The following is a 23,636-nucleotide window of genomic DNA, read 5'->3' as shown; positions in this document are numbered from 1 at the left end:
CTCTAGATAAACTTTAGGATATTTACCCTTCCAAAAAATCTAAAGAGAATTTAAAATTTGATTGGAATTTCACTTGACCATTAATTAATTTAGAACAAATTCCTATCTTTAGTATGTTTAATATTTCTATTTAGAAATGTGCTATTTTCTATCCATTTAAAAATTTCTGCCTATAAATTGCATGTTCATTTGGTAAGTCATGTTGTATAATTCTTGTTAAATGAACTTGGAAGTTTGCCAGATTTTTGTTTCTGTTTTGAAGAGATTATTTCATTTTTTAAAATCTGTATTTTCTATTTGGCCATTGCTGCATTAAAGAAATCTATTGACTTTTGTATTTTTAATGTCTGGATAGGTTTGATTCTATTTAGTATTCAGGAAAGTAGCATAAAGGTCAAAACACAAAAGGGGGTGTAAACAGCATCCCCAGAGGTTAAAAAAAGGGGCAAAATCTGTGTTTAAGGGCAGGTATATTCTAATTTACTAGACAGAATTAGATGACCAAAAAGTACATTTTATTTTGAAGTAGACAGAGAAAGAAAAGTAATAATGAAACATGGTCGAGAGAAAAATTTTTAACATATTTAATATTCCTGCTAAAGATTAGATTTGACTATAGAAATTTCTGGTTGCAAAGGCTGAATTAAACTTAAATGGGGAAATAATTACACAGAAAGACTCATTCTATTAAAATTAGTAGAGTTTGAATTATATGCATCAAGGAATACTTCAAGTTACTGAGAAATTCCAATGCAGAGTTAGTAGAAATAATCTTTTTAGACATGATTGAAAAATTCCTAACATAAAATCAATATTAATATCAGAGAAATCATCAAGTCAACATAAAAATCTGAGGATAAAGTAAAAGAAGTGATCAACTTATAATTCAGAAATACTTAGAAGAGCTTAAGACACTGCCTTTGTCAAAACACATCATGTCAGATCAATTTAATTCTCTTTTATGGCAGAATGACAGTACACAAAGATAAGAAGCATTTGAAAAACATAATATATTTTAATTTCAGGAAATGTTTTTGTTCTGTTGTATATGACATGTTATTTATGAGCTAAGGAAGTGTGGTATGATCTACTGTTCTCAATGGTTAGTTGTCATTCACCAGTTCCCAACTGGGAGCTCATATCAACAGGCCATCACAGGAATTCTTGGTGGAGTTCTTTAGAGTCAGTAACTTGATTGAAAACCTAAACAAAAGATTTGAGATATCATCAATGAAATATGTAGATATTACAAGCTACATACCAGTGTTAGTGTCTGGGGCTAAACTTCAAGACAATCTTGAAATATTCGAAAAATTCTAAAAAAATAATCAATATTAGTAGCAAGAATTATATGAGGAATACTTTGTGAACATATTGGGAGTAACATAGCTCCATAGTATAGAAAGATGACCAAATACATTTGGTCTGTGGTCTTTTATTTCACAATGATGCTTCTGGATTTGAAATTTTCCTTCTTCCCCACTCCCCCCACCTGCCTTGCTTCCTTTCTTTCCCTTTCTGTTCTTTTTTTTTTTTCTTCTTTCCTCTTCTTTTCCATATTTTTGGCATCTCTCTTTCTCATATATTCTTCTAGATAAACACAGACCAAAAGGTGGTAGAATAAAAAGTATTTGTTAAAAGAGATTGAGAAAGAAACATGAAAGGAAGAAGGAAAGGAAGGAAGGCAGTAAAGAAAGAAAGAAAGAAAATAAAAAGAAAGAAGAAAGAAGTAAAGAAAACAGAATTTATTTGTAAGTGTGAGGCATATAAGGTCTAAGAAAGTCTCTCTTCTACTCAATACTAGTCATTCTTCTCAATGCATTTTAAAGTGATGTGAAGAAATGGAAGTGGATTTGAAAAAGAGCAACAAGAATGATGTTGATGATGAAAAGAATGATGAATATATATCCTAGGCCAAAAGGTTAAAAATTTAGTATTGCTTGGACCAGAAAACGGATAGGAAAGGGATGATTTCATTATCATTTTCAAGTATCTAAAGGATTTTTGTGAAAGACAGCCTCCATTGATGATTTCTCCAGTCTAAAGAGGAGGAGCAAAAGCACAAAGGATCTTAAGTTTAAAGCAGAAAAGATCAGGTTTGGATATAAGGCAGGTGTCTCTGTCATCAGGGAAATGAAAATTTGAAATGGTTTCTAAAGGAGACTTCAAGCCAAGCAGCACCATGAGTCTCCATGTTGGATGTGATGTTGGGCGTGAAAACAAGTTTGGGAAAGAGAGCCTATGCCAGGGGTCAGCAAGCCACAGCCCACAGGGCAAATCCAGCCCACCACCTGATGGTGGATGGTCCCTGTGTGAAAAGTGACTTTTACAATTTAAAAAAACTTCATGATATAAGTAAATTATATGAAATTTGACTTCAGTGTCCATTGGTAAAATTTTATTGGAACACAGCTGTGCCCATTGATTGATGTTATTGTTTGGCAATAATGTTGTTGTATGGCAATGTTGGAACATTACAATGGCATAGTTCAGTAGTTGAGAGTGGGACCATACAGTCCGCAGAGCCTAAAATGATTACTATTGGTCTCTTATTGGAAGTGTTTCCCAACCCCTGACCTATATGATTGCAGCCACTTACACAATGCCTGGACTTGACCTCCGAAGTCTAGAAGCTCTCCTTGTTGTAATAGAAATGAACACCCCTGGGGTCAGCTGATGAATAGAAGCGGCACATCCTTTGAAGTGTCTTTGAGAGAGCTTTAGGTCCACAGAAGAACACGCCAATGCTGCTGCTGCAGTAGGGGTAAGAAAAGGAAAGAAAATGTCACCAGGAGGCAAGGCCAGCCAGAAGTCAAGACAATCATGATTATTGAAATGATTGTGGCTGTGAGGTTACTTATTTATTTTTCTCCCTCCATGTCCTGTTTTCTTAGGTTCTTTTTTTCGACATGCTTTCAGCACCGTGCTCTCTCCCGGGTTCCTAGCATCCTCCCCAGAATTACTCAGGGAGGCGGAGCCAAGAAGACTGAGACAGAAAAGGCGCCATGAGACTGTTAAGGGGTTTTGATACAGAGGTGGTGCCACCTGGATTTTTGGCCAGGTGACCTTAATTCATGTCTTCTTGGATACATGACCAGATGTAAACTTCCTGAGAACATAAACCTGACCTGTTTCATTCTAGCACCTGGAACAGTGCCCAGCATACCATGGACAATCAACATGCATTTGCTGAATGAATGACTAAATGGCTGTGCCGAGTGTTCTCTGCATGGTCTTGGGCAAGTCCCTAGACCTCAGTTTCTGCATGTGTAAGAGATGATAAGGACTGCGTTGTATGTTTTATCAAAAGGAAGGTAAGATAATACAATCAAAAGGGTTTTAAAAGGTTAGTTATTACTAATATCCTGTTCAGCTTTGCCTTTTTGTAGATAATAAAATTTATGCTAAAGTAATAGCAATTTAATTAATTTATCCTGTTGGAATTACTTTAATTTTTGAAGAAGGCCAGAAGGGAGAGCTGAAAAAGAAAAAGACATGGCTGAAAATATAGTCAACTAAACGTTGTCATCTCTAACGCTGACATTTCAGAAAACTGTCAAGAGATACTTTTATAGTGACTATCCCAGAGCTACTCAAATCCCTTGTGACTTAGTTTACATATAAACACCACATGCATGCAGGGGTTCAAAGTTGTTTCTGGAAGTTGGGGTGCATCCATCATAGAGATTTGCAGAGACGGTGTCTTTTTCCCCTTATCTTGAATGTTACTATTCTTTGTAGCATAAGCTGAATTAGTTACTCCAGTGTGGATCAAAAGTTCTCAAACTTTACTGTGCATAAAATCATCTAGGCAGATTGTTAAAATGTAGGTTCTTAGGCTGTAATACAAGGACTGCATGTTTAGTAAGGATCCTGGGTAATGTTGAAACAGATCGTTCTGTGAGCCACACTTTGAGAAACACTGTCATCAAGAAATTCTTTTTAATGATCGCCATTCTAACTGGTGTGAGATGGTATCTCAGTGTGGTTTTGATTATCATTTTTCTAATGTCCAGTGATGATGAGCTTTTTTTCATATGTTTGTTGGCTGCATAAATGTCTTCTTTTGAAAAGTGTCTGTTCATATCCTTTGCCCACTTTTTGATGGGGTTGTTTTTTTCTTAGAACACATAGACAAAGGGAGGGGAACATCACATACTGGGGCTTGTTGGGGGGTTGGGGGCTAGGGGAGAGATAGCAGGAGCTGGGGAGATTGGGGAGGGATAGCATTAGGAGAAATACTTAATGTAGATGATGGGGTGATGGATACAGCAAACCTCCATGGCACGTGTATACCTATGTAACAAACCTGCGCATTCTGCACATGTACCCCAGAACTTAAAGTGTAATAAATAAATAAAATTAAAAGAAAGAAATTCTATGGGCTTCAGGACCAGCTTACTATACCACTTCTGTTTCTTTAGACCTGGATCTTGCTGGGAAATGCCTACGTAGCCTAGTTCTTCTTAGCTCATATGTTAACATGGTTCTCTCCCATGTATCTAGCCACATTTTAATTGTGTGTTCCAGGACACCATCACATTTCAAACTCCAGCTTCAAAGAAACTTACCAATGGCTTCATTTACAAATGACAATATGTTTAAAATGTAGCAGTACAACTTTCAAAGAGATCATTGCCATGGCTAAATTTGAGAAAGTAATTTTTCAGAAAATATTTCCTACTGAAAAGTGTGAGTTTATTGCTTAATGAAGCAATTTCCAGGTGTTTATGAAAATAAAAGGCAATGGTTAAGAATGCTCTTGGCTTCATCACAGCCCCCGGTTTCTCATCTATAAAATGTGGAGAACTATAGAATCTAGCTCCTGGGATCTCTGTGAGGATAAGCAAGACACAGCAGGTCTGGCCGTTGGTACTATGCTTGGCACATGGTGCGCTCTCAGGAACCGCGAGCTTCCTAATGTTATTTTCCCACTTGATGGCTATTGGTGTCTGCCTGCTTCATGAAACAGAACGGAAAATGTGGTGCAGGGTGTTAGCCCAGAGGTGATTATATAGACTTACTGAGGTCAGCACTAGATTTTTGAGCTCTGGACTGAAACGTTTTGAATGGTAGATGGGTCAGGTGAGACCCTTCCCAGTGAGGAGTCACAGCTTTGCTTTGTGTCTGATCCCCAGAGGTATCCTTGCATCTATTTTCAAAGATGCTGTTATGGGTGGTGATATTTTTCCGTTAGTGTAGATGTCACTAAAGAGATTGCCCACTGGCCCATCCAACAGGCGAAGACTGCCCTTTTATTTGCAGCCACAGTAACTGTTTGCAGACCTGATGACGCCTTTTGATGCTCTGCCTTTAAGACTCCATTTCAAAGGATTCTGATTGCTGCTGCCAGGTGTTCTACTGGTGTCCCCAGCAGTTCACAGCTCCCCTGCCTCTTTTGAAGTTGTGGCTATCACACTGCACAGCTAAGTCCACACTTTACTCAGGGGCCGTAGCTGCCATGGTTATGCAATCACCAAAAAGTCTCACAAAGGCCATTTATTATCTACCTTCTGCGAAGGGGGAAAGGTCAGCCCTTCACTGGCTCTCTGTGCACCACTGTCCCCACATACAGCATTCTTCTGCTTGCCTGGCTTACTCTTCTCAGCATTTAGGACTCCAAGTATGGAGAATTTCTTGTCACAAATGCACACTGTGAATCCCAGGGTAGAGAATCCACACAAAGTGGTTAAGGCGCAGATGTGGCAGCTTCCCTTTTTTTTTTTTCTTCTTTTATGAGGCAACGGACAAGTGCAATAGAACACTAATGGGGTTGGTAAAGAAAAAATTCTATAAAATTTAATTACCCACAATTACTTGGAATTAAAAAGAGAGTCTCTGCAAAAGAAGTATAAAAATGCAAGGTGCTATTCTTCGGTTTACAGCCTGCCAGCCGCAGAGCCTGCACACGCACGGGGAGCTGGATCGGGGACAACGTTCATGGCATTGATCCGTCTGGGCTGCTGACTTCGATGAGAAAAGGACAAATTTTACACAACCTGCAAAGATGGCTAACATTCACAGCATTGTTTTTAGCTCTGATAAACAGTAAAGAAAATCCTCCTTTCCCTCTCTCTGTCTGCTTAATAACTATTGTGCTCTTCTCTGTGGGGTTGGTGCATTTTTCAAAAACAGTTCAGCGGTGCCACGCATGAAAAGCATCCAAAATATCACCCACCAGGAGATTTCAGCCCAGCAGATATATGGGCATGTGGGTGCGCCCGGGAGTAATCCCACCACCTCGCTGAATTCCCAGGTTCTGCTGCCGTGAGCCCTTCTCTCTTTAAATTGTATGTTTGTTTTTATGTGTTGGCGTTTATGCTTGGTAAGTTATAACCCTGTAGGGGCAGACCCTAAACCCCATTTTAAAAATATCAAATTACTTTATACCCTGAGTGCATTCTGCAAATAAAATCGATAAACAGAAGCTTCCTGTGGATTTATGGAGGCTTAGAAAGAAGATGAGAGCTGCAAACTCTGTATCACACAATGGACACAACTTCTGGTTAATCCTTTCTAGTGAGTGTTTTTCATTAGAAATGCCTCCAAATGATTCATCACATAATTACACTGTGTACAACACCTTCTTTTTTCAGAACCACAGATGATAATTGTGCTGGCCAGCTTTTTTTTTTTTTTTAACCTATCTCCCAGTTAATTTGTAGCAGCCTATGACATTACTTTTCTCTGTGTCCTAATTACTCAGTTGCTCATGAGTTGCTGCAGATGTCCCTAACCAGGCTCACTGTTGTGATTCTGCTCCTGCCCATGCTTCACAGGCTCTGTTTTCTTTGGCAGCCAGAGCTGTGCTGTTTGGACTCTTGTCCCAGCTCCCTCATTGGTTTCATGGTTCGGTCATTGTGCCAGGCTCTGAGGTGCATGGATAAAGTTGCTTATAGCTATTAGCCCTTGAGAAGCTTATAGTTAGTCAAATGGGAAGAAAAATGAAAGCAACTGACTTGTAGCATTGGATCCCAGGGAATGGTAGAGGCATCTTAGCCAATCCTTCCCCTCCCCAATAAAACACTAACATATATACACCTTCATGCATAAGTAATCAAATATTTTGCCAAAGCTAATAATTTGATAGATAGATAACACCATCCAAGAAACTTTGCAGCATAATGATAAACCCACCCTGGACTCACCCATCTCTCCAGTCCCCTCTACCACAAATGGAGTAATTTCAGTGATTTTTCATGGAATCTTCACTAGGGTATAACCAGAGAGATTGATGCCCTCTGGTGGGAAGGAACTATGGGAATATGCTGACAATTTCCTCATCATAAGTTTATGGTGTCTTTTTCCCATGAAGCTGTACTTTATCATGTGTTGTATTTCCATTTAAGTCTATTTCTTTGAGTATTCTGAACATTATAGTCATATAATGAATGTTTAGGATAGCCTGTTAGATAAAGGGCCCTGTATGCTATAATCAGAATGTTAATTTCTTAAAAATATCATTTTAAAACACTTTGCACATATGTACGTACAAATGAGAATTGAAGGGTGCGTACACAAGCAAATGTGGGTCCAGATGGACACATTTACTCAATTTAGTATAAAGGTATTTTCACGTTTCTGAAAACAATGGGTGGTCTAAAATACATTCATGCAATATGGATTAGAAGCCCCCAATCATATGGTAAGTTGACACCTTTCTTCATCATTAGGTTGGGTTAAACTGTTCTAACAAATGGTAGTACTGTTTTATTTATTTATTTATTTTTTCAAAGCTAAAAGAAGCACTTCTACTGAAGGTACCAAAAAAAAAAAAATGACCAAACCTTTAAAGTTTTAATGTTAATTAAATACATCAAATTTACACCTAAAAGGCACAGTGAAGTTATTAGCAGATAAGTCAAAAGCAGAAAACTATAAATATGATCTGAAGTCTAAGATCAAAGATTTAAGTCCTATGGAAAATCATTTTATTCAATTAATTAAAAACGACTGATCCACAAATTCAGAAAGCTGAGTATCTGTACAATGTGTGTTTATCAAAAAAGCAGCTAGATGTGACAAATATATTTTTATTTTTATTCTGTCTGCCTTCTTGGAAATATCTTCCTGATTTTCTGAACATTTATATAAGGCTTGGGAACATATTGACAATGTTTATAAAAAGTGAAATACGTTTCCATTTTTGTAAAAGACACCGTTCTATAGAGTAGTAAGACATAGATGTCAACATATGTATTTAATTAGCCTACTGTATCTTAATTGGGAGAGAATTTTTAATGTTGTTGTTTTATAGTACTTTTCTGTGCTTTGTCTAATTGAAATAATATACAATTTTCACATGCATGTGAATATGAATAAAGGATTCTAATGCATCCAGTTAATATTTGTTGATTGTCTTTTAAAATTATACTTGTGTTTTTGTAATATAGCTAACATAATTACCAAAATTAATTACAAATAAAAACAATAGAACATACTTTTCTATTTTCTACTGTCAGTCTTTGATCTATTTTTAATTTTTCTTCTCTCTTCCTTATTTGTATTCATTTTGATGCCCATCAATTTGCTTCTCTATTACTGTTATTTTTGCAATTTTCTGGTTCCTTTATAGCTTGTACTACTGTCTTTGATCTGCTTCCCTTCAAGCTTTATTTTTGGTGCTGTTTTTCATGTTCTATAAAAAAAAAATTTTGCCCTTCTTCACTTTATTCTTTTGATTTAACTCCTTCTTAGAACAAGAACAAACTCCAGCTTTGAGTGAACAGGTAAATGTTTTTAAAAGAGTAAGTCCCGAGAATCCTTGGCTTTACGCTGATGAATAGAACTGGTTGAGAGCCTTCTTCAAAGGCCCTCGAGAACAAAGAACCTTTTCTGAGGCTACTAGCAAATCCACCAATTTCTTCTGACCCATCTTTGCCAAAAGATATGAGCTAACGACAGGACAGAACCGTCTTATAAGAGTAGCCAAGCAGGCTTGGGAACAAACATATCCTTGACATAATAAGGGGAAAACATACTGTTTATCTCTTTAATAACCATCTTGAGGAAAATTAATGTGACTTTGTCCTTTGTGCAGAACAGTAATTGGATTGTGTGTTTCATTTGTATCTGGACAAAGGCCAGGATATTGAAATACTTCTCAATATTAGATTTTCTTGTTTAAAAATTAGATTTTATTGGCATTCTCTTTCTGAGATTTCTTCATTAAAAGCTTCATTAAGCATAAATCTCCTTTTACACAGCAGAAAACAAAATTATTTTAAGGAGGTCATTTTAAAAGTCTTTTGAAAGGGTGGTGCTAAGCTTTTTACTGAAGGCTTGTCTTTTCCCAGGGATTTGGCATTCCAGGGATAAGATGATGGACTTTGCCTTCATGTGTCTAATATTCATGACATTGAAGCTTGAAGCTATATAATAAGTTACCATGTTCTAGAGTCTAAGGCTATTACAAATACGATATCAAAAAATTTGGGACTAGGAAGTATGCTGTAGAGGTTTGATTCCGTGATGTCCAAACTTTGGGGGCCTCAGCTACTCTGGAAGAGATGAAGTCATCCATCAAGGAGAGAGAGTTTGCATAGCTATTGGGTTGCAAAATACAATTGAGCATTAAGTACCTTTCTGCACTTAACTTTTGATTATGACTTCTAGAAAGGTACGAGTAGCAGGGAAAGTCATGGTAATATAGTTTTTCTACCTTAAAACTAATTATTTTTTACTCCCTGCAGAAAATTGGGCAGGCCCGCTTCTCAGCACCGAGTAACATAATTTTCTGGGCAGGGCTTGTGCAAGCCCAGTTTTATCCCTGGTCTCTTGACGCTCCGTGTTCCTGGCTCATGCCTTTCTGAGGGAAGGGAAATAATTAAATAGTTCGGCTTTAAAGGACTTCCCCACTGGGCTGAAGCTTTGTGTTTAAAAAAAAATAAATAGAACAAACACCATGTGAGATGTCAAAAAGGGACAATCCTAATAAAGACGGACTATCTAGAAGAACTAAAAACCAAAATATAGGTGTCCATGTGAAGTGAGAACATTTATTTCATGATGACTGAAAACCGAATGTAAAACATTTATCAATGAATATATGTTCTTTTTCCCAAAAGGAGAAAATAGCAAGAAAAAATCCCCAGGTTGTCTCATATGAGTTTGTAATATTTTGTTAGTTTCTACCTATAATCTTTTTAAGGAAATGGCAGATGAAATGATCTCTTCTGGGTGGGTGTGAGGTGAGGGTGGTGACTGAGGCTCAGAAGTGCTGGGGGCCTGGGAGCCCGGGCTGGGTGTGGAACAGGAGCTCAGAGGAACCCGATTCTGTGGCTGCAGAAGCCAGGAAGGGCTGGAAGCACTGCGTTTGGAGAGAAGGTAGAGCCAGAACTGTATTCTAGGCCATGTGTCAGCAGGAGTCAGGGCAACCGCTGAAATGGAGCAAGGAGGTGTCAAGAAGTGACACTGGAAAAGTCTCCAAGGACATTGCCACAGCTTATGGGGCATCAGAATGAGCCCCGTGGGGCAAGAGCAGGACTGCGAGGTTGTGCAGCTGGTCTATACCCTTGCTTCCCAATCCAGTGCTCAAAGCGATGCTTTTCTTGGGGTCTCTTGCCGGAAAGCCTTTACTCTTGGGCTGAGTGTGAGTCAGGAGTAATCCCTACAAGCACGCTTTCAAACTGCCTCTTTCCTGGGTCTAAATACTCCTGCTTCTCTGCAGTTGCTGGGCGCAGAGTGCAGAGAGGGCTGGCAGGGGCCTCACAGAGCACAGGGCAGTTGAGTTCTGAGTGACTCCACAGGGAAGGAAGCGACTGGAATCGGATGATCATGAATCTTTGACGGCTGCCTGATCACTCCTTCCACATCCCCCTCCTCATCTAACCTCCTTCAAATAGCTGGTCCAGGGAGATCTCACGAATTCCACGACAGCTGATAGAAAGAAAATAGCATCTTTCTGGTACAGAGAGAGTGTGAAAAAAATGTAAAAAAGGAGCAGCCAAAATGACCAAAAAATAAGTAAGATTCACCAGAGAAGTTCTCTGTGAAGCAGCACAAATGCGATGGAAGTACACAGGGCTTAATGAAGCATGCTGTCTCTGCAGGAAGCCCACAAGGCAGAAATGCAAGGACAGAGGCTTCGAAGAGACGTCAGACAATGAGAAAATTGCCAGGGATGCGGAAGTAGTCAGAGGTACCCTGGTGGGCTTTAATGTACTTTTACTGGTGCAAAACCCAGAAGGGATGGAAAGAAGGTCAGGGTGTAGAAGACCTAAAGGGCTTGATTATTAAGGCAGATATGAGTGTCATGTATGAAACTCTGTGACCTGTCAATAGAGAGTCTATTTCACTACCCCCCAACAGTGCAGTTTTGGAAATCTTGTCCATCTATATCTGCCCGTTTGGTCATCTCATGCAGTTTCATGGATCCAAACAGTCCATGTGCTCACACCTCTGGCTGAACTTCTTCCCTGAACGTTTGCTTTTTATATTCATCTGCTCACTCCCTAACTCCACGTGGATGCATGACAGGCATCATATGCCAAACATGTCAAAAACTGAACTCCTGACACCCCATGTCTGCCAACTAGCTGCTTTTCTTAAAGTCATTGCCATATGGTAAGGGGGGGACTCCATTTTATTAAATAGCCTGGGTCACACCTCACATCCCATCCATAGTCAAGTCAGCAAGACCTGCAAAAAACTCCAGAATCTAGCCACTTCTCATCACTTGCTCCGCTGCCCCTAATCCAAACCACGACCACTGCTGATCCTCTCTGACCTCTCCACCTCTGTCCCAGGCCCCTCACGCTCCATTCTCTCGCAGTGGCCAGAGTGATCCCACGTCATTCTACTGCTCAAATCTGTAAGTTCCTCCCCCTCTGTGAATAACATCCAAAGTTTTATGAATCTCAACGGTCTTTGTTTCCTCTCCAAAAGGCTGTCTCCTGCTGCTCTCTCTCTCTCACCTCCTCTGTTCTAGGATCATGCCAGGAACAATGTCTCCTGCCTCAGGGTCTTGGCACACGCTCCAGTTGCCCACATGGCATGCTCCTTCACTGCCTTCAGATCTTTCTTCAAATATGGAAATTGTTCTCTAATGAAGATATGCTGACTTTTAAGAGCCATAGACAATGAAGCTTCAAAGCAGAAACTGACTTAGGAGACGTCCTAACAGTGATAACTGTTTGCATTAGTGCTCCATACTACAAGTCTATTTACATTATGAAAAGAGCACTTCGAATGGATATTATCATCCACATGTTATAATGGGTGCAGAAGCTCATCCAAGATCATACAGCCAGTAACTTCTAGAACCAGGAAGTGCAGGCTTCGCTTCAGTCTTGTGGCCCCAGAACAAGTACTCTTGCTTCTCTATATTGAAATTTATTATATATTGATAATAACAGTAATAATAATGAAAATGATAATAAAAATAACAACAGCAGTGATGGCAGCTAGTGCTTCTTATGTACTCCATACAAAGCTCTGTTTTAGGCCTCTTACATGCATTCATTAATTTTATTCTTGCAGACTCTGAGGAGGCAAGCACTATTCTTATCTGCAGTTTGCAGAGGAGGAGACGGAGTCAGTACCAGGAGAGATAACTGTCCAAGATCAACCAGTAGCAAAGGCAGAGCCAGGATTTACAGCCGCATGGGGGATCCTTGACCACACCCAAAATCCCTCCTTTGTCTTCTAACATTTTCTCTCTGCTATTGCTAGACATGCTGGATAATGTACAGTTGGACAGGAGTGAATTCTCCAGTTGGGTCATTAGACATCAACTGTACCCACCACAGATTTCTCAAAAGCACATGTCGTTGAAAAAATAGCTTCTGTAAATTGAAGTTAAGTGTGAAAATTTGTAACATAATCAATAAGCGTCAGAGGTTATAAGCCAGTTCAGCAGAGGTCTGTGGCCCCTGAAATACACCATCGACCACCTTTTCTAAGGTAGCTGTTTTGTCTCTAATGGAGATGCACAGTATTGCAGATTCATTTTTCACTCCAGCAGCCCTTGCACGTCTCCAGAGAGGAGCCCAGCAGGCAGAGGAGTGAGAGCTTGCCTTACCTGGGGTGATTGTAGGCGATCTGCTTGAACTCGTTGTTCCAGTTGGGTCTCCCGTAGAAGGTCTTCTGCTTTAAGCCTGTAATCACGTCAGTATTTTCATCCCAATGTAAAGCTATGTGAACAGCCTAAAGTAAATGTGTGGCATTAGATGACATTTAGAAAAAATATATATATAAGCCTTCTATAAATAAAGAATAAAGTAATCGTGTTCATTTGTAGATTTAATTTAAAAAAATGTGTACGGGGCTGGCAATGCTTATCACTATTTGCAGGTGTCACCGATGTTGCACTTTTGGGCAAGCATCCTATCCCACTGACGTCTGAATCAGGCCTTATTGGAACAAAATGACTCTTTATACATAGTAGGTGTGCAACACCATTAGCCTAGAAATAATATTTTCCTTTAAAAGGATCAAAGCCTTATAGTAAATGTGGTTAAAAGCAAGCACTAAATGACTTCCTTCTTTTCCTGCCAAATTTTTCAAAAATTAATCTCTACCTGCTATCCCATTTCACTTAATATTGGCTCCTGGGGAGTTGAGAAGGGCATTGCCAGATTAAAGTGCTATGAAATGTCTGGGAAGAAGCTGCATCTTACAATCAGCTCTGTCTAGCGGGATGAAACAGTGTGATGTATACTGTCCAGTTTCAAGTGCTGGGAGGATGTTGAGTCCAGCAGGTGGGACATGGTGGCCAGATCCTAGCAGGCGGCTTGGCTGGAGCTCGGTGCCTAACCATCCACCTTGGAATTAAGCGACCCATCCAGGCATCCTGTAGCTAGCGGTCAATAAATAAGAGCCTGCAGTATAATCCCTCCTGATCGTGTTCTAAGTTTCTGTCATTTGTTTTAGCCCCTGCTGCGTTCTGGTAGCTACCTTGCTGCTTCCCTCCTGGGATCTGTGTTCCCAGTGCTCACCCCTTAGACATCTCTTTGGTGCTCAATTTGTTCTCCCCCTCTGACTCATCCTGACCCTAACCAGTTTGGGTAACAACCCTGCTGGGTGCAACTCACACCCCAGGTTCCCACTGGAAGCCTGACTTTCCTGGCTGACCTTCTCTCCTATCTAAAAAAGTAGTGGAATCTAGGAAGGTTTAGCTGAAAATAATGGAAGTATCCAATAGGCCAGGAGACAATGGCAGATTGGATCTCAGAAATCCAGGCCAATTATATAAAAAGACACCTGAACTCATATATTCATCGCAGCGCTATTCACAATAGTAACATCGTGGAACGAATCTAAGTGTCCAACAACGGTTGACCAGACAAAGAAAATGTGTTGGTTGGGCCTGGTGGCTCGTTCCTGTAATCCAGCACTTTGGGAGGCCAAGGCGGGCAGATCACCTAAGGTCAGGAGTTTGAGATCAGCCCGACCAACAAGGTGAAACCCAGTCTCTACTAAAAATACAAAAATTAGTTGGGTGTGGTGGCAGGTGCCTGTAGTCCCAGCTACTTGAGATGCTGAGACAGGAGAATTGCTTGAACCCAGGAGGCGGAGGTGGCAGTGAGCTATCACACCACTGCACTCCAGCCTGGGCAATAAAGTGAGACTCTGTCTCAAAAAAAAAAATGTGTTTGTATTTACTACAGAATACTATGCAGCCATAAAAAGAATGAAATCATGTTCTTTGCAGCAACATGGATGGAGCTGGAGGCCATTATCCTAAGCGAACTAACTCAGAAACAAAACCCTAAATACTGTATGTTCTCACTTATAAGTAGCAGCTAAACAAGGGGCACACATGGACATAAAGATGGAAATAACAGGCACTGGGGGCTCCAGAAGGGGGAATGGTGAGAAGCTAGTGAGGGTTGACAAAGAACCTACTGGGTACCATGTCCATATTTGGGTAATGGGTACGCTAGAAGCCCAAACCCCACCAGTACGCACAATACCCATGTAACAAACGGGCACACGCACCCTCTGAATCAAACACATAAAGAAGCAGTTAAAAGAAATCCAGGTCGTAGGAAGTTGTGAGCAGGCAAGGTGGCAGGGCTGCTGCTGCAAAGAGTTGGGGGTATGGGACTCTGAGCAAAAAGAAGGTGGGAAAGTCACAGAGGGTGTTAAGGGCCGTGTCAGGTGGAGGGAGGGAACAAGCAAAGCCATGGGTGTGTGGCTGTGCACAGTGTGATGGGTGAACATGCGTCATTCGGTGGCTCTGGTGCCAGAGGAAACTGATGGGAGTGGGACACAATTAGCCAGTGGGAGTCGGGCTGGGAAGGGCCTGCAAGTCCTTGCTGAGAAGTTTGGGCACCATTTCACACACAAAAAGGGGCTTTACTACTTACACTGGTGGTACCGCCAATCACTGATGTTCAAACATTTGGAATGATATTTGTTCCATATTTCTCAGCCCAATGTTCAATTAATCTCCAAACTCTGTTGATTTGCCCTTCATAATACCCCTTCCATCTGTCCCTTCTGTTCTTGTCGTTTTGCCACTTAGAGGTTGTTGAATTTGGTTTAACAATTGGCTATTTCTAAAACAGCCTCTTGATTCTTTCCCGACAGAATGCGCCAATTAGTTTTCCTTTAAATGTTGAAATTAGTGATTTTTTTTCTGCCTGAAATTTAGGAGTCGAAATAATTTTCAACATGTGATGGCAAAAATGTAAGACATCTATTTTAATTTACTTGTGTTCAGAAAAAAAATGTATATTTTATAGCATATTCTTGGAAGTAGTAGAGATGGGAGGGGGTAAGATTGTGTTGTCGCCGAATCAACTTCAGTTCTCGGTTATGAGAACTTCCTCCCATAACCCCTGGGTGGCAGGGAATACCCAGGTGTACACTGGGATCAGTGCACCTCGGAAGGAGATAAGCAAGCACAGTGCTCGAATGCAGAAGACAAAAGCTGTGTCTCCACTTCACCAAACGGTTCATCACTCAAAAAGTCCCTCTTGAATAAGGAAAGTGTTTGTTTGGAAAACATAATTAACACTATATAATTCATTAAGATGATTCAAGCCTAGTTCCCAAGAAACCTACATTTCAAATTATCCCCAAGGATTAAATATTTAAGAAGAACTGCAAATAAGACCATAAAAATTCATTAAGCTACTGAATTTCTAGCAGAGTCCTATTCATTTGCAGAAGCACAGAGTCAAATTATAGTGATGTTCTATAGGGCCAGTTGTGTGTGTGTGTGTGTGTGTGTGTGTGTGTGTGATGTACACACACAGCATTCATTTGTACATGTAGTGACGAATGCAATCTCTCAGGCTCAAATATACTTTCCTTAAAAGTATATATCAATAATAGTTGCTGATTAGAATACATATTGTGTAACCTAGTAATCACTTTGTTGTTAATTCCCATATTTGAGGAGTTAAAATGGTTTACAGTGTAATAGTTATCATTCAATAGTATCAACATTGAAATAATATCACAGTCAATATTTTGGTATACATTGTTTTTGGTAAATTTGATCTTAATATTTCATTAGTACAATATACCACAGAACACCTGTAAAACAAAAGATCATCTTGATCTTAGATAAATAAACATACAGACACAGAGTTTCTAAGAACCCCTTAAGAGAAGAAATTCTGGACAAATCACGTATTCATAACAGTTATTTTCTATAGATGCTCACATACTTTACAATACCAAATGTTGAATGTAAACAACTAGGAATCATTTTTGCTTAACTCCAAACAGCTCAAGGCACAGAATTAGAACCAGTTAGGAACTCAACAAGATGATACAGCCAATCAGCCATGTTCACTTGATGTCACTTTTAAAAGGACAAATGCAAATTTATTTGGGATTTCCAACTTCTGGATTGTCTTCCATTGTCTGACCCTTCCCATTCCTCAGCAAATTAACTGTAGCTTCTTTTTTTTTTTTTTTTTTTTTTTTGGTTCTTTGATTGTTACAATTTGAATCGCTCTTGCTAATCTGGTTTTCTGTTATTCTCCTTTCCTTTTAAGAACATAAAAATAATTCTGTCATGCTATCAGAGTGCTACATAGCTCATTATTGAAATTGTGTCTCTTTGCTATTAGATGAGTTAAGCAATGTTGCTTATTCTTAGAGTCTTATCAGTACCTGATTTTCATCCCAGCCAGTAAGAAATATATGATAACTAAGAAAGTGAATTTTCCCCTGCTCACTCATCCTTGTTTCCAGCGAGAGTAAGAGATCAGCAAACCACTCAAAAGCTCTTGTGTCCCGGCAAATCCAGTAGAAATACACCTGTCAAGAGAGAAGGCGAGTGAACGGATCTCTCCCTCTTTTCATAATGTGCTCATAATCACAGACTACTTTATCTCCATTAATGGGCATTTCTGCAAAATAGCATGCTTTTTGTTTTCTGTCAGTGAACAAACAGTCACACTGTGATTTCTTTTGAAAAAATCCACGTTGCATTTGAAAAAGCCCAGACTGAATTCAGAGAGTCAGGAGCCTGTGGGCCATGCCAGTTTCTCTGGATGAGGATCAACTCACCACATTTCTGGCTGTGCTGCTCCTGAACAAGATTAATAATCATAACTAGCTGTGCCTTTCACTGCTCCCAAAGGGGGATAAACTGTTAGACCAACCCCTTCATCTTTACTTATGACCTAAGCTCTGGATTTGAACTTTCTTCTCCAGAGACCCCAAAGGCTTGGGCACTAATCCACTTCACTAGCTATGGCCTCTGGAGAGTGGAGATTATGGTAATTTCAGAATCAAGTCACACAGGCCAGAAATTTCCTCTTAGCGAAACATATCAGTGTCCAAGAAAGCTGGTGGGTGGTGGCTGTGCCTGTGTGTCAACTGCTATAATGAAATTATGTCTAGGAAGAATTTTTTTTTTTTTTAACTCTCAGTGTTAAGCAAATGGCATGGGACAAGAGGTAGTTTGGGTTTGCTAAAATAAAAGCTTAGTTTTTTGTGCTTCCAGTTTCATATAATTGCATCTGGAAGAAACCACAGGAGATAAATCTACTAATTCTCCCAATTTTTCTCACACTCCCACCCCTTGCTGCCCACACTTCTCTTTCTTGTACCTTCTCCCCAAAGAGACATCTCTACAGCTTAACAATATCCATCAGGGGCTGGTCTTGATTCCAGCTGCTGCCTGGTAAATCCCCACCTGGAAATACCTCATCCATGGACAATGCTCTCTTCTCTGCCTCTCTGCCAGCCAGCTTGTGAGCTCACAATCATATAACCAGAGATATAAATGAGATTTAATTAATAGATCAAATTCATGAGAAAAAAAATCAAAGAGTTTATTTCAAAGCTAAACATCTTGTCTATTCTCTTCATGTTTAGGCAGGATTTTATAATATTAATTATTTGTAAAAGATGCTGAGAATCAGGTCTCTCCTTTCGAGAATTAGGCCTACATATTTGTTGGACAGCTCCTGTTTGCAAGAGTGAATGGATGGGCACTTAAGATATTAATTTCAGGACAAATAATCCCTCGGTCTCTAAGCGCAGTGACCGTCTTTTCTTAGGAAGAGAGAGGCATGCCTTTCTTTTCCTGATTCTTATTTCTTCCTGGGGATGATCTGTGCACAACCACCCCAGGCAGAGCTAAGCGGTGGTTCCCTTTGGTGCTACTCTCTGAATCCTCATGAGCAATGGGCTCATGTTCTTTCATTCATTCACTGATTCAACAAATATGTATTGAATGCTTCCTACCTGTGCGGACTCTTCTATGCTCTGGAACTATAAAAGTGAACAAGACAGGGCCAAGAAAAAATTGCTGCCCTCTTAGAGTTTGCATCTTAGCAAGAGAAGGTAGATGATAGATAAGTAGAATATAGGCTGTGTCAGATGGTGCGAAGTGCAGGCAGAAACCCCAGGCGGGCTGGGAAGTGTTGCAATATGAAGTTGAATGGTCAAAGGTGGCCTCATTGAGCCCTCTCTTGTTCTTGGTCTCTTATGTTCACTTTCCTAGTTCCAGGGCGTAGAACAGTCTGGAGACATAGGAGGCATTCAATAAATATTTGTTGAATCAGTAAATGAATGGATCAACATGAACCCTCAATTTGTGGAGATTCATGTCCCTTCTTCATGAGAAGGGGACACTGGAGCAAAGACTTGGAAAGGTGAAGGAGTCAAAGGCTTAGGGGAAGAGCTCTGCAGATGGAGGGACGTGCAGAGCCCCTGAGTGGGACCTCTCCGGGAAGAGCCTGGAGGCCCATGTGGCTGGAGCCCAGAGAGGGTGGGAAAGCAGCAAGAGATGGGCAGAGGCGGGGGGCGGGGGAGGACGGGACAGGAGGAGCCATGGCGTTGTAGGGCTTTGGGGCCATCGTTGACTTTCACTTTGAGAGGCAAGAAAGCAAAAGAAGTTGACAAGCAGAGGAGTTGCATGGCTCGTGGCAAGTGGAAGGATCTCTCTGGCTGCTGGGTTGAGAATCGACCTGGGGTAGGGAGGGTGAGAGAGGAGGCAAGGAGGCCAGTTAGGGGCAGATTTTATATTCGAGGTCGGTGATGAATACTGCTGTCTTCTTTCTTTTGGCTTTGTACAGTGACTAATCCAAATTACTCTTTGAAAACCTTAGCTCTCACTTTGCCTTGCTTTGCTCCAGGTGGAAATGAAACATCTACTGACAGAATTTAATGTGGGGCTCCCCTACGCACGACCCCCTCCTCCTCGGCCTTGGCAGCCTGCTTCATCTCAGAGTATTAAGGGTGGCCTTGGGCAGAGAGCAAATATCATTGATTTTCTCCATTTCCCACTCTTTAAGGAACATGCTCAAACACATTAATATGTAGATAATAAACCAGAACATTTTATTTATAAAAAAATCCTCTGATTTCAAACTAGCCCCAGTCATCCTTTCTTGAAAACTGTCCCCATCTGAGCTCCCTCCATACACAAAACTTTATCCTTTCAAATAGAAATCCCTCCTTTCTTTCTCAAGGCCTAGCTGCGTGTCAATGGTCTTAGGGTTTGTCAAGCCTTTTATACTTTTTGCTTCCTCGTAATGGCTTTGTGTGTTTTTCCCTCGGTAATTGCTTCGTAAGTGACACTGGGCAGCTTTGGTGCAAGAGGCTATGGAGGAAAAATGGATAGGCTCAGTAGAACTGTTTCAGGCAGAAAAAGAAAGAAAGGGACTTTGAACAGAAGCAAAAGGTATTTACTTTGACTTTCTTTCATCTTTCTAATGGTGAGGGATGCTCACTGGGAAGGGACATAAGAGTTCCATCTCTGCATTTCACCCATAAGAAAGGACCTGGTCAATGGGAGACCAAGTATCCCAAACAATAGGCGACAACTCTGTGACCTGTGCTTTCCAACGCTCACCCCACCTTAGTCTCCAAAAATAAAACAACCCTGAAATCAGCCACCTGTAGAAAGCCTGACTTTTCAGAATTCCATAGCCGATCTCAGAGACCAAGCATACTTGAGTTTACTTTAAAAGACTTTATTAAATAGAAAGTCATTCTCAGTGAAATAACAAAAGTTCCGAACTTTCACAGTAATAAATTTTTTTATAGGACTCATCCCACACAGGCTCTCTTTTTTTTTTTTTTTTTATGGAGTCTCTGTCACCCAGGCTGGAGTGCAGTGGCGGGATCTTGGCTCACTGCAATCTCCGCCTCCCAGGTTCAAGTGATTCTCCTGCCTCAGCCTCCCAAGTAGCTGGGATTACAGGCATGCAACACCACAGCCAGCTAGTTTTGTATTTTATTTTTTTTTTAAGAGATGGGGTTTCACCATGTTGACCACTCTGGTCTCAAATTCCTGACTTCAAGAGATCCACCCGCCTTGGCCTCCCAAAGTGTTGGGATTACAGGCATCAGCCACTGCGCCTGGCCACATTCTTGTAGATATAGTGGACAACCAGGTGTTTTGGGAGACCACTCTGGGACAGTGTTATGGGGTTGAGGGGTTCTGCGTGCATGTGGCCTGTCACAGACCTTAGTTGTCACATCGTTCCCAGGGCTGATCAGCCCAAACTCAGCCATGTCCATTTGCAAAGGGCTTGGGTCTGAGTGACAGTCACAAGGCTGGGCTCTCTGTGTACTCCTCACTTCCATGTTTCCCCAGGCCTAGGCTTCTCCTTAAGAATTCTTCAGTAACACATAGGGACCAGGTCAAAGAGGTTTGGGGCCAGTAGGAAACGGAGCTATGCTAAATTTTGATAAACAATTTTAGAAAATGAACTGAGAAGCACTAGCCATCTGTGTTACTGCCAGAGCTCACACTCTCCAATCAAAGTTGGATGCTTTCAGGGGATTGCATCTCCAAAGCTTGTGCCATATCCTGAACATATCCATGAACACAGGCAGAGGACACTTTCACAAATACAATCTATATGTCTGTATATCCAAATCAATTTCCAGAGGATGAAATGGAAAAAAAATTATTTACCTATGTATTTATTTATGGCCCAGAGCTCCTCTAAAAAAGTGTACACAAGAATACAGGTTTAGCATATAGTGTAGCATGGTGAACAACTCAGTGTTGTGAGCCTGTGAGGCCCATCCACTGTGGTAGACTGCTGGCTTCGCCATGTAGGTGGAGGTGGCAAATAACTTTTGCAACTGGGCACAAGTTATTTAACTGGAACCTAGATTACTGAGTATGTAAAATGGCAATAGTCGCAGAACAACAGCTCATGAGGTTATCGTGAAGTTGAAAGGATATGCTTTACTGAAGCGTTTAACACAATGTCTGGCAGACACATTATGTGCTCCAAAGATGTTAGCTGCTGTTGTTACTATCCTTGTTGTTTGTCATTTGGAGGAGTTTAGAGAATGAAGACAATATATAATAGAGAAAAGAGGGGCATGGGCCTTGCCTGGCATGTGTTCCCATTGGTCACTCCCGTCACTGGGAAGAAGTGAAGCCAGACTTTACCTCCAGCACCAGTGTCAGGGCCAGCATCTCGGCATTCACCATAAAGATGTGCTCCACGAAGGGGAAGCCCCTCACCAGGCTCAGTGTGTGTGAAACCCCCCTAGAGGCATTTTACAGGGAGCCAGTGGCTCACCTTGAGCATCGCCTCCTCAAGGAGAAGACCAGTGGCTTGCAGTGCCACCTGCCTCCTGCTGGGCAGCACACCTCTGTCCCCCACACTGTGCCAAAGAAAGAACAGGCAGAAGCTCGAAACCAGCAGGATGACAGAGACTCTGCATAGAGGGGGAATCAGGACCCTTTTCCAAAAGGAGAATTTCTCTCTGTGAAAAGATAGACTGGTGTTTAGAAAACATATTACCTCCTCAATAAATGGTCACTCTTATTGTCCTGGTTTTTATTTTGTTTTTGTTAAGGGAATCTTGGATTAATAGCAAATAAGAAGAAATAAAAGAAGAAATATTTTTTCTTAATGATAAGCCTGCCGAATGCGTAAAATTTCTGAATTAAAGTGATACAGTCATAAAATCGTTTTTCTGGTGAACCATTATAAGACCAAGACCAGGCTTTGTCAATCGTTCTTCATCCTTAAGACATTTTCTGAACGTCATTATCTTCAATGTTAACTATTTCATGACTATATTGCTACTTTGCCCTGTGGCTGAGGGCTGACCTCTTTTGGGCTTCCTTTTGGTCTAATTACAGTTAATAATCCTTGTTGGACAGCTGAAACATTCTTTTTTTTTTTTTTGGTCAGAGTCGCTCTATCCTCCAGGCTTGAGTGCAGTGGTGTGTTCTCGACCCACTGTCACCTCCACCTCCCAGCTTCAAGCAATTCGCATGTCTCAGCCTCCCAAGAAGCTGGGATTATGGGCACCGGCCGCCACTCCTGACTAATTTTTATATTTTTAGTAGACATGGGGTTTTGCTATGTTAGCCAGGCTGGTCTTGAACTCCTGGCCTCAGGTGATCTTCCCGCCTCGGCCTCCCAAAGTGCTGGGATTACAGGTGTGAGTTACCGCACCTGGCCTAAAACATTCTTTAATAGCAGAGTGATTCAATAAATTCTGGCCTATCCATACTATGGAATACTCTAAAGGCACCAAACAAAATTAAATAGAACATCAGGCATTGACCCTGAAGCTGCCCCAAGTTATGCTGTAATGAAAAACAAAACAAATTGCACTTCCTCTTCCTTCTGCACACACACACACACACACATAGACACACACACACACCCCTATTATGCACACATGTGTATAGGCATATGCACATAAACGCATGGAAAAAAAGTGGAATGAGACATCTTCAACTGTTTAATGGTGAGCTTCTTAGGGAGCAAATTTGGGGAGGTATTTGGTTTGAGGAGGGAGGCAAAGGGAAATTTTAAAATGTTTATGCATTTCATTGGCCTCTTTTACAAGAAGACTGTAGTCATGGAATCTGTGGTTAATAGACCAAGATATTAAAAATAGTAATACTGGTCACTTCTGCACAGGGCGAAGGTGAGGGCTGATGGGATATTGAGGTCTTTTGAGGCCCTCCCTCCAAGGAAAGATGAGAAGCACATGTTTCTTTGGGAGAGGCGCACACGGCGCCTCCTAAAGAGGCCAACTGATTGCCACAAGCTTGGTGGTTAGTAGAGATCATCAATTCCAGGATTAGCCAGAGTTCCAGTGTGAGGAAAAGGGAAAGTAAATAATTTTTCAAAGTAAACAGATTAAATTAAATGCATTTTTCATTCACTAGAAAAGAGAGCAGGCCCTCCTTCGTTTTATTAATATATTTAAGTAGAGTATGGATTTTTGCC

At 40.8% G+C, this 23,636-nt stretch overlaps 1 protein-coding gene across 1 annotated transcript in view; it reads right to left on the bottom strand.

Moving 5' to 3' along the window:
- Window positions 1-501: 501 nt before the first annotated feature.
- NOX3 (NADPH oxidase 3) overlaps window positions 502-23,636 on the bottom strand; it is a 59,654-nt gene continuing 36,519 nt past the window's right edge. Inside the window, exons 11-14 of the mRNA XM_032258802.1 lie at window positions 17,074-17,220; window positions 13,022-13,146; window positions 2,600-2,753; window positions 502-1,203 (exon numbers count right to left, since the gene is read on the bottom strand). Of these exons, the coding sequence (XP_032114693.1) occupies window positions 2,627-2,753; window positions 13,022-13,146; window positions 17,074-17,220 (399 nt within the window). The 3' untranslated portion in view covers window positions 502-1,203; window positions 2,600-2,626. The remainder of the gene's footprint in view (window positions 1,204-2,599; window positions 2,754-13,021; window positions 13,147-17,073; window positions 17,221-23,636) is intronic.

Source organism: Sapajus apella, unplaced genomic scaffold, assembly GCF_009761245.1.
Source record: "Sapajus apella isolate SASKATOON/1434 unplaced genomic scaffold, GSC_monkey_1.0 scaffold105, whole genome shotgun sequence".
NCBI classification, from domain to species: Eukaryota; Metazoa; Chordata; class Mammalia; order Primates; family Cebidae; genus Sapajus; species Sapajus apella.
This window is presented reverse-complemented; position numbering and strand designations above follow the sequence as displayed.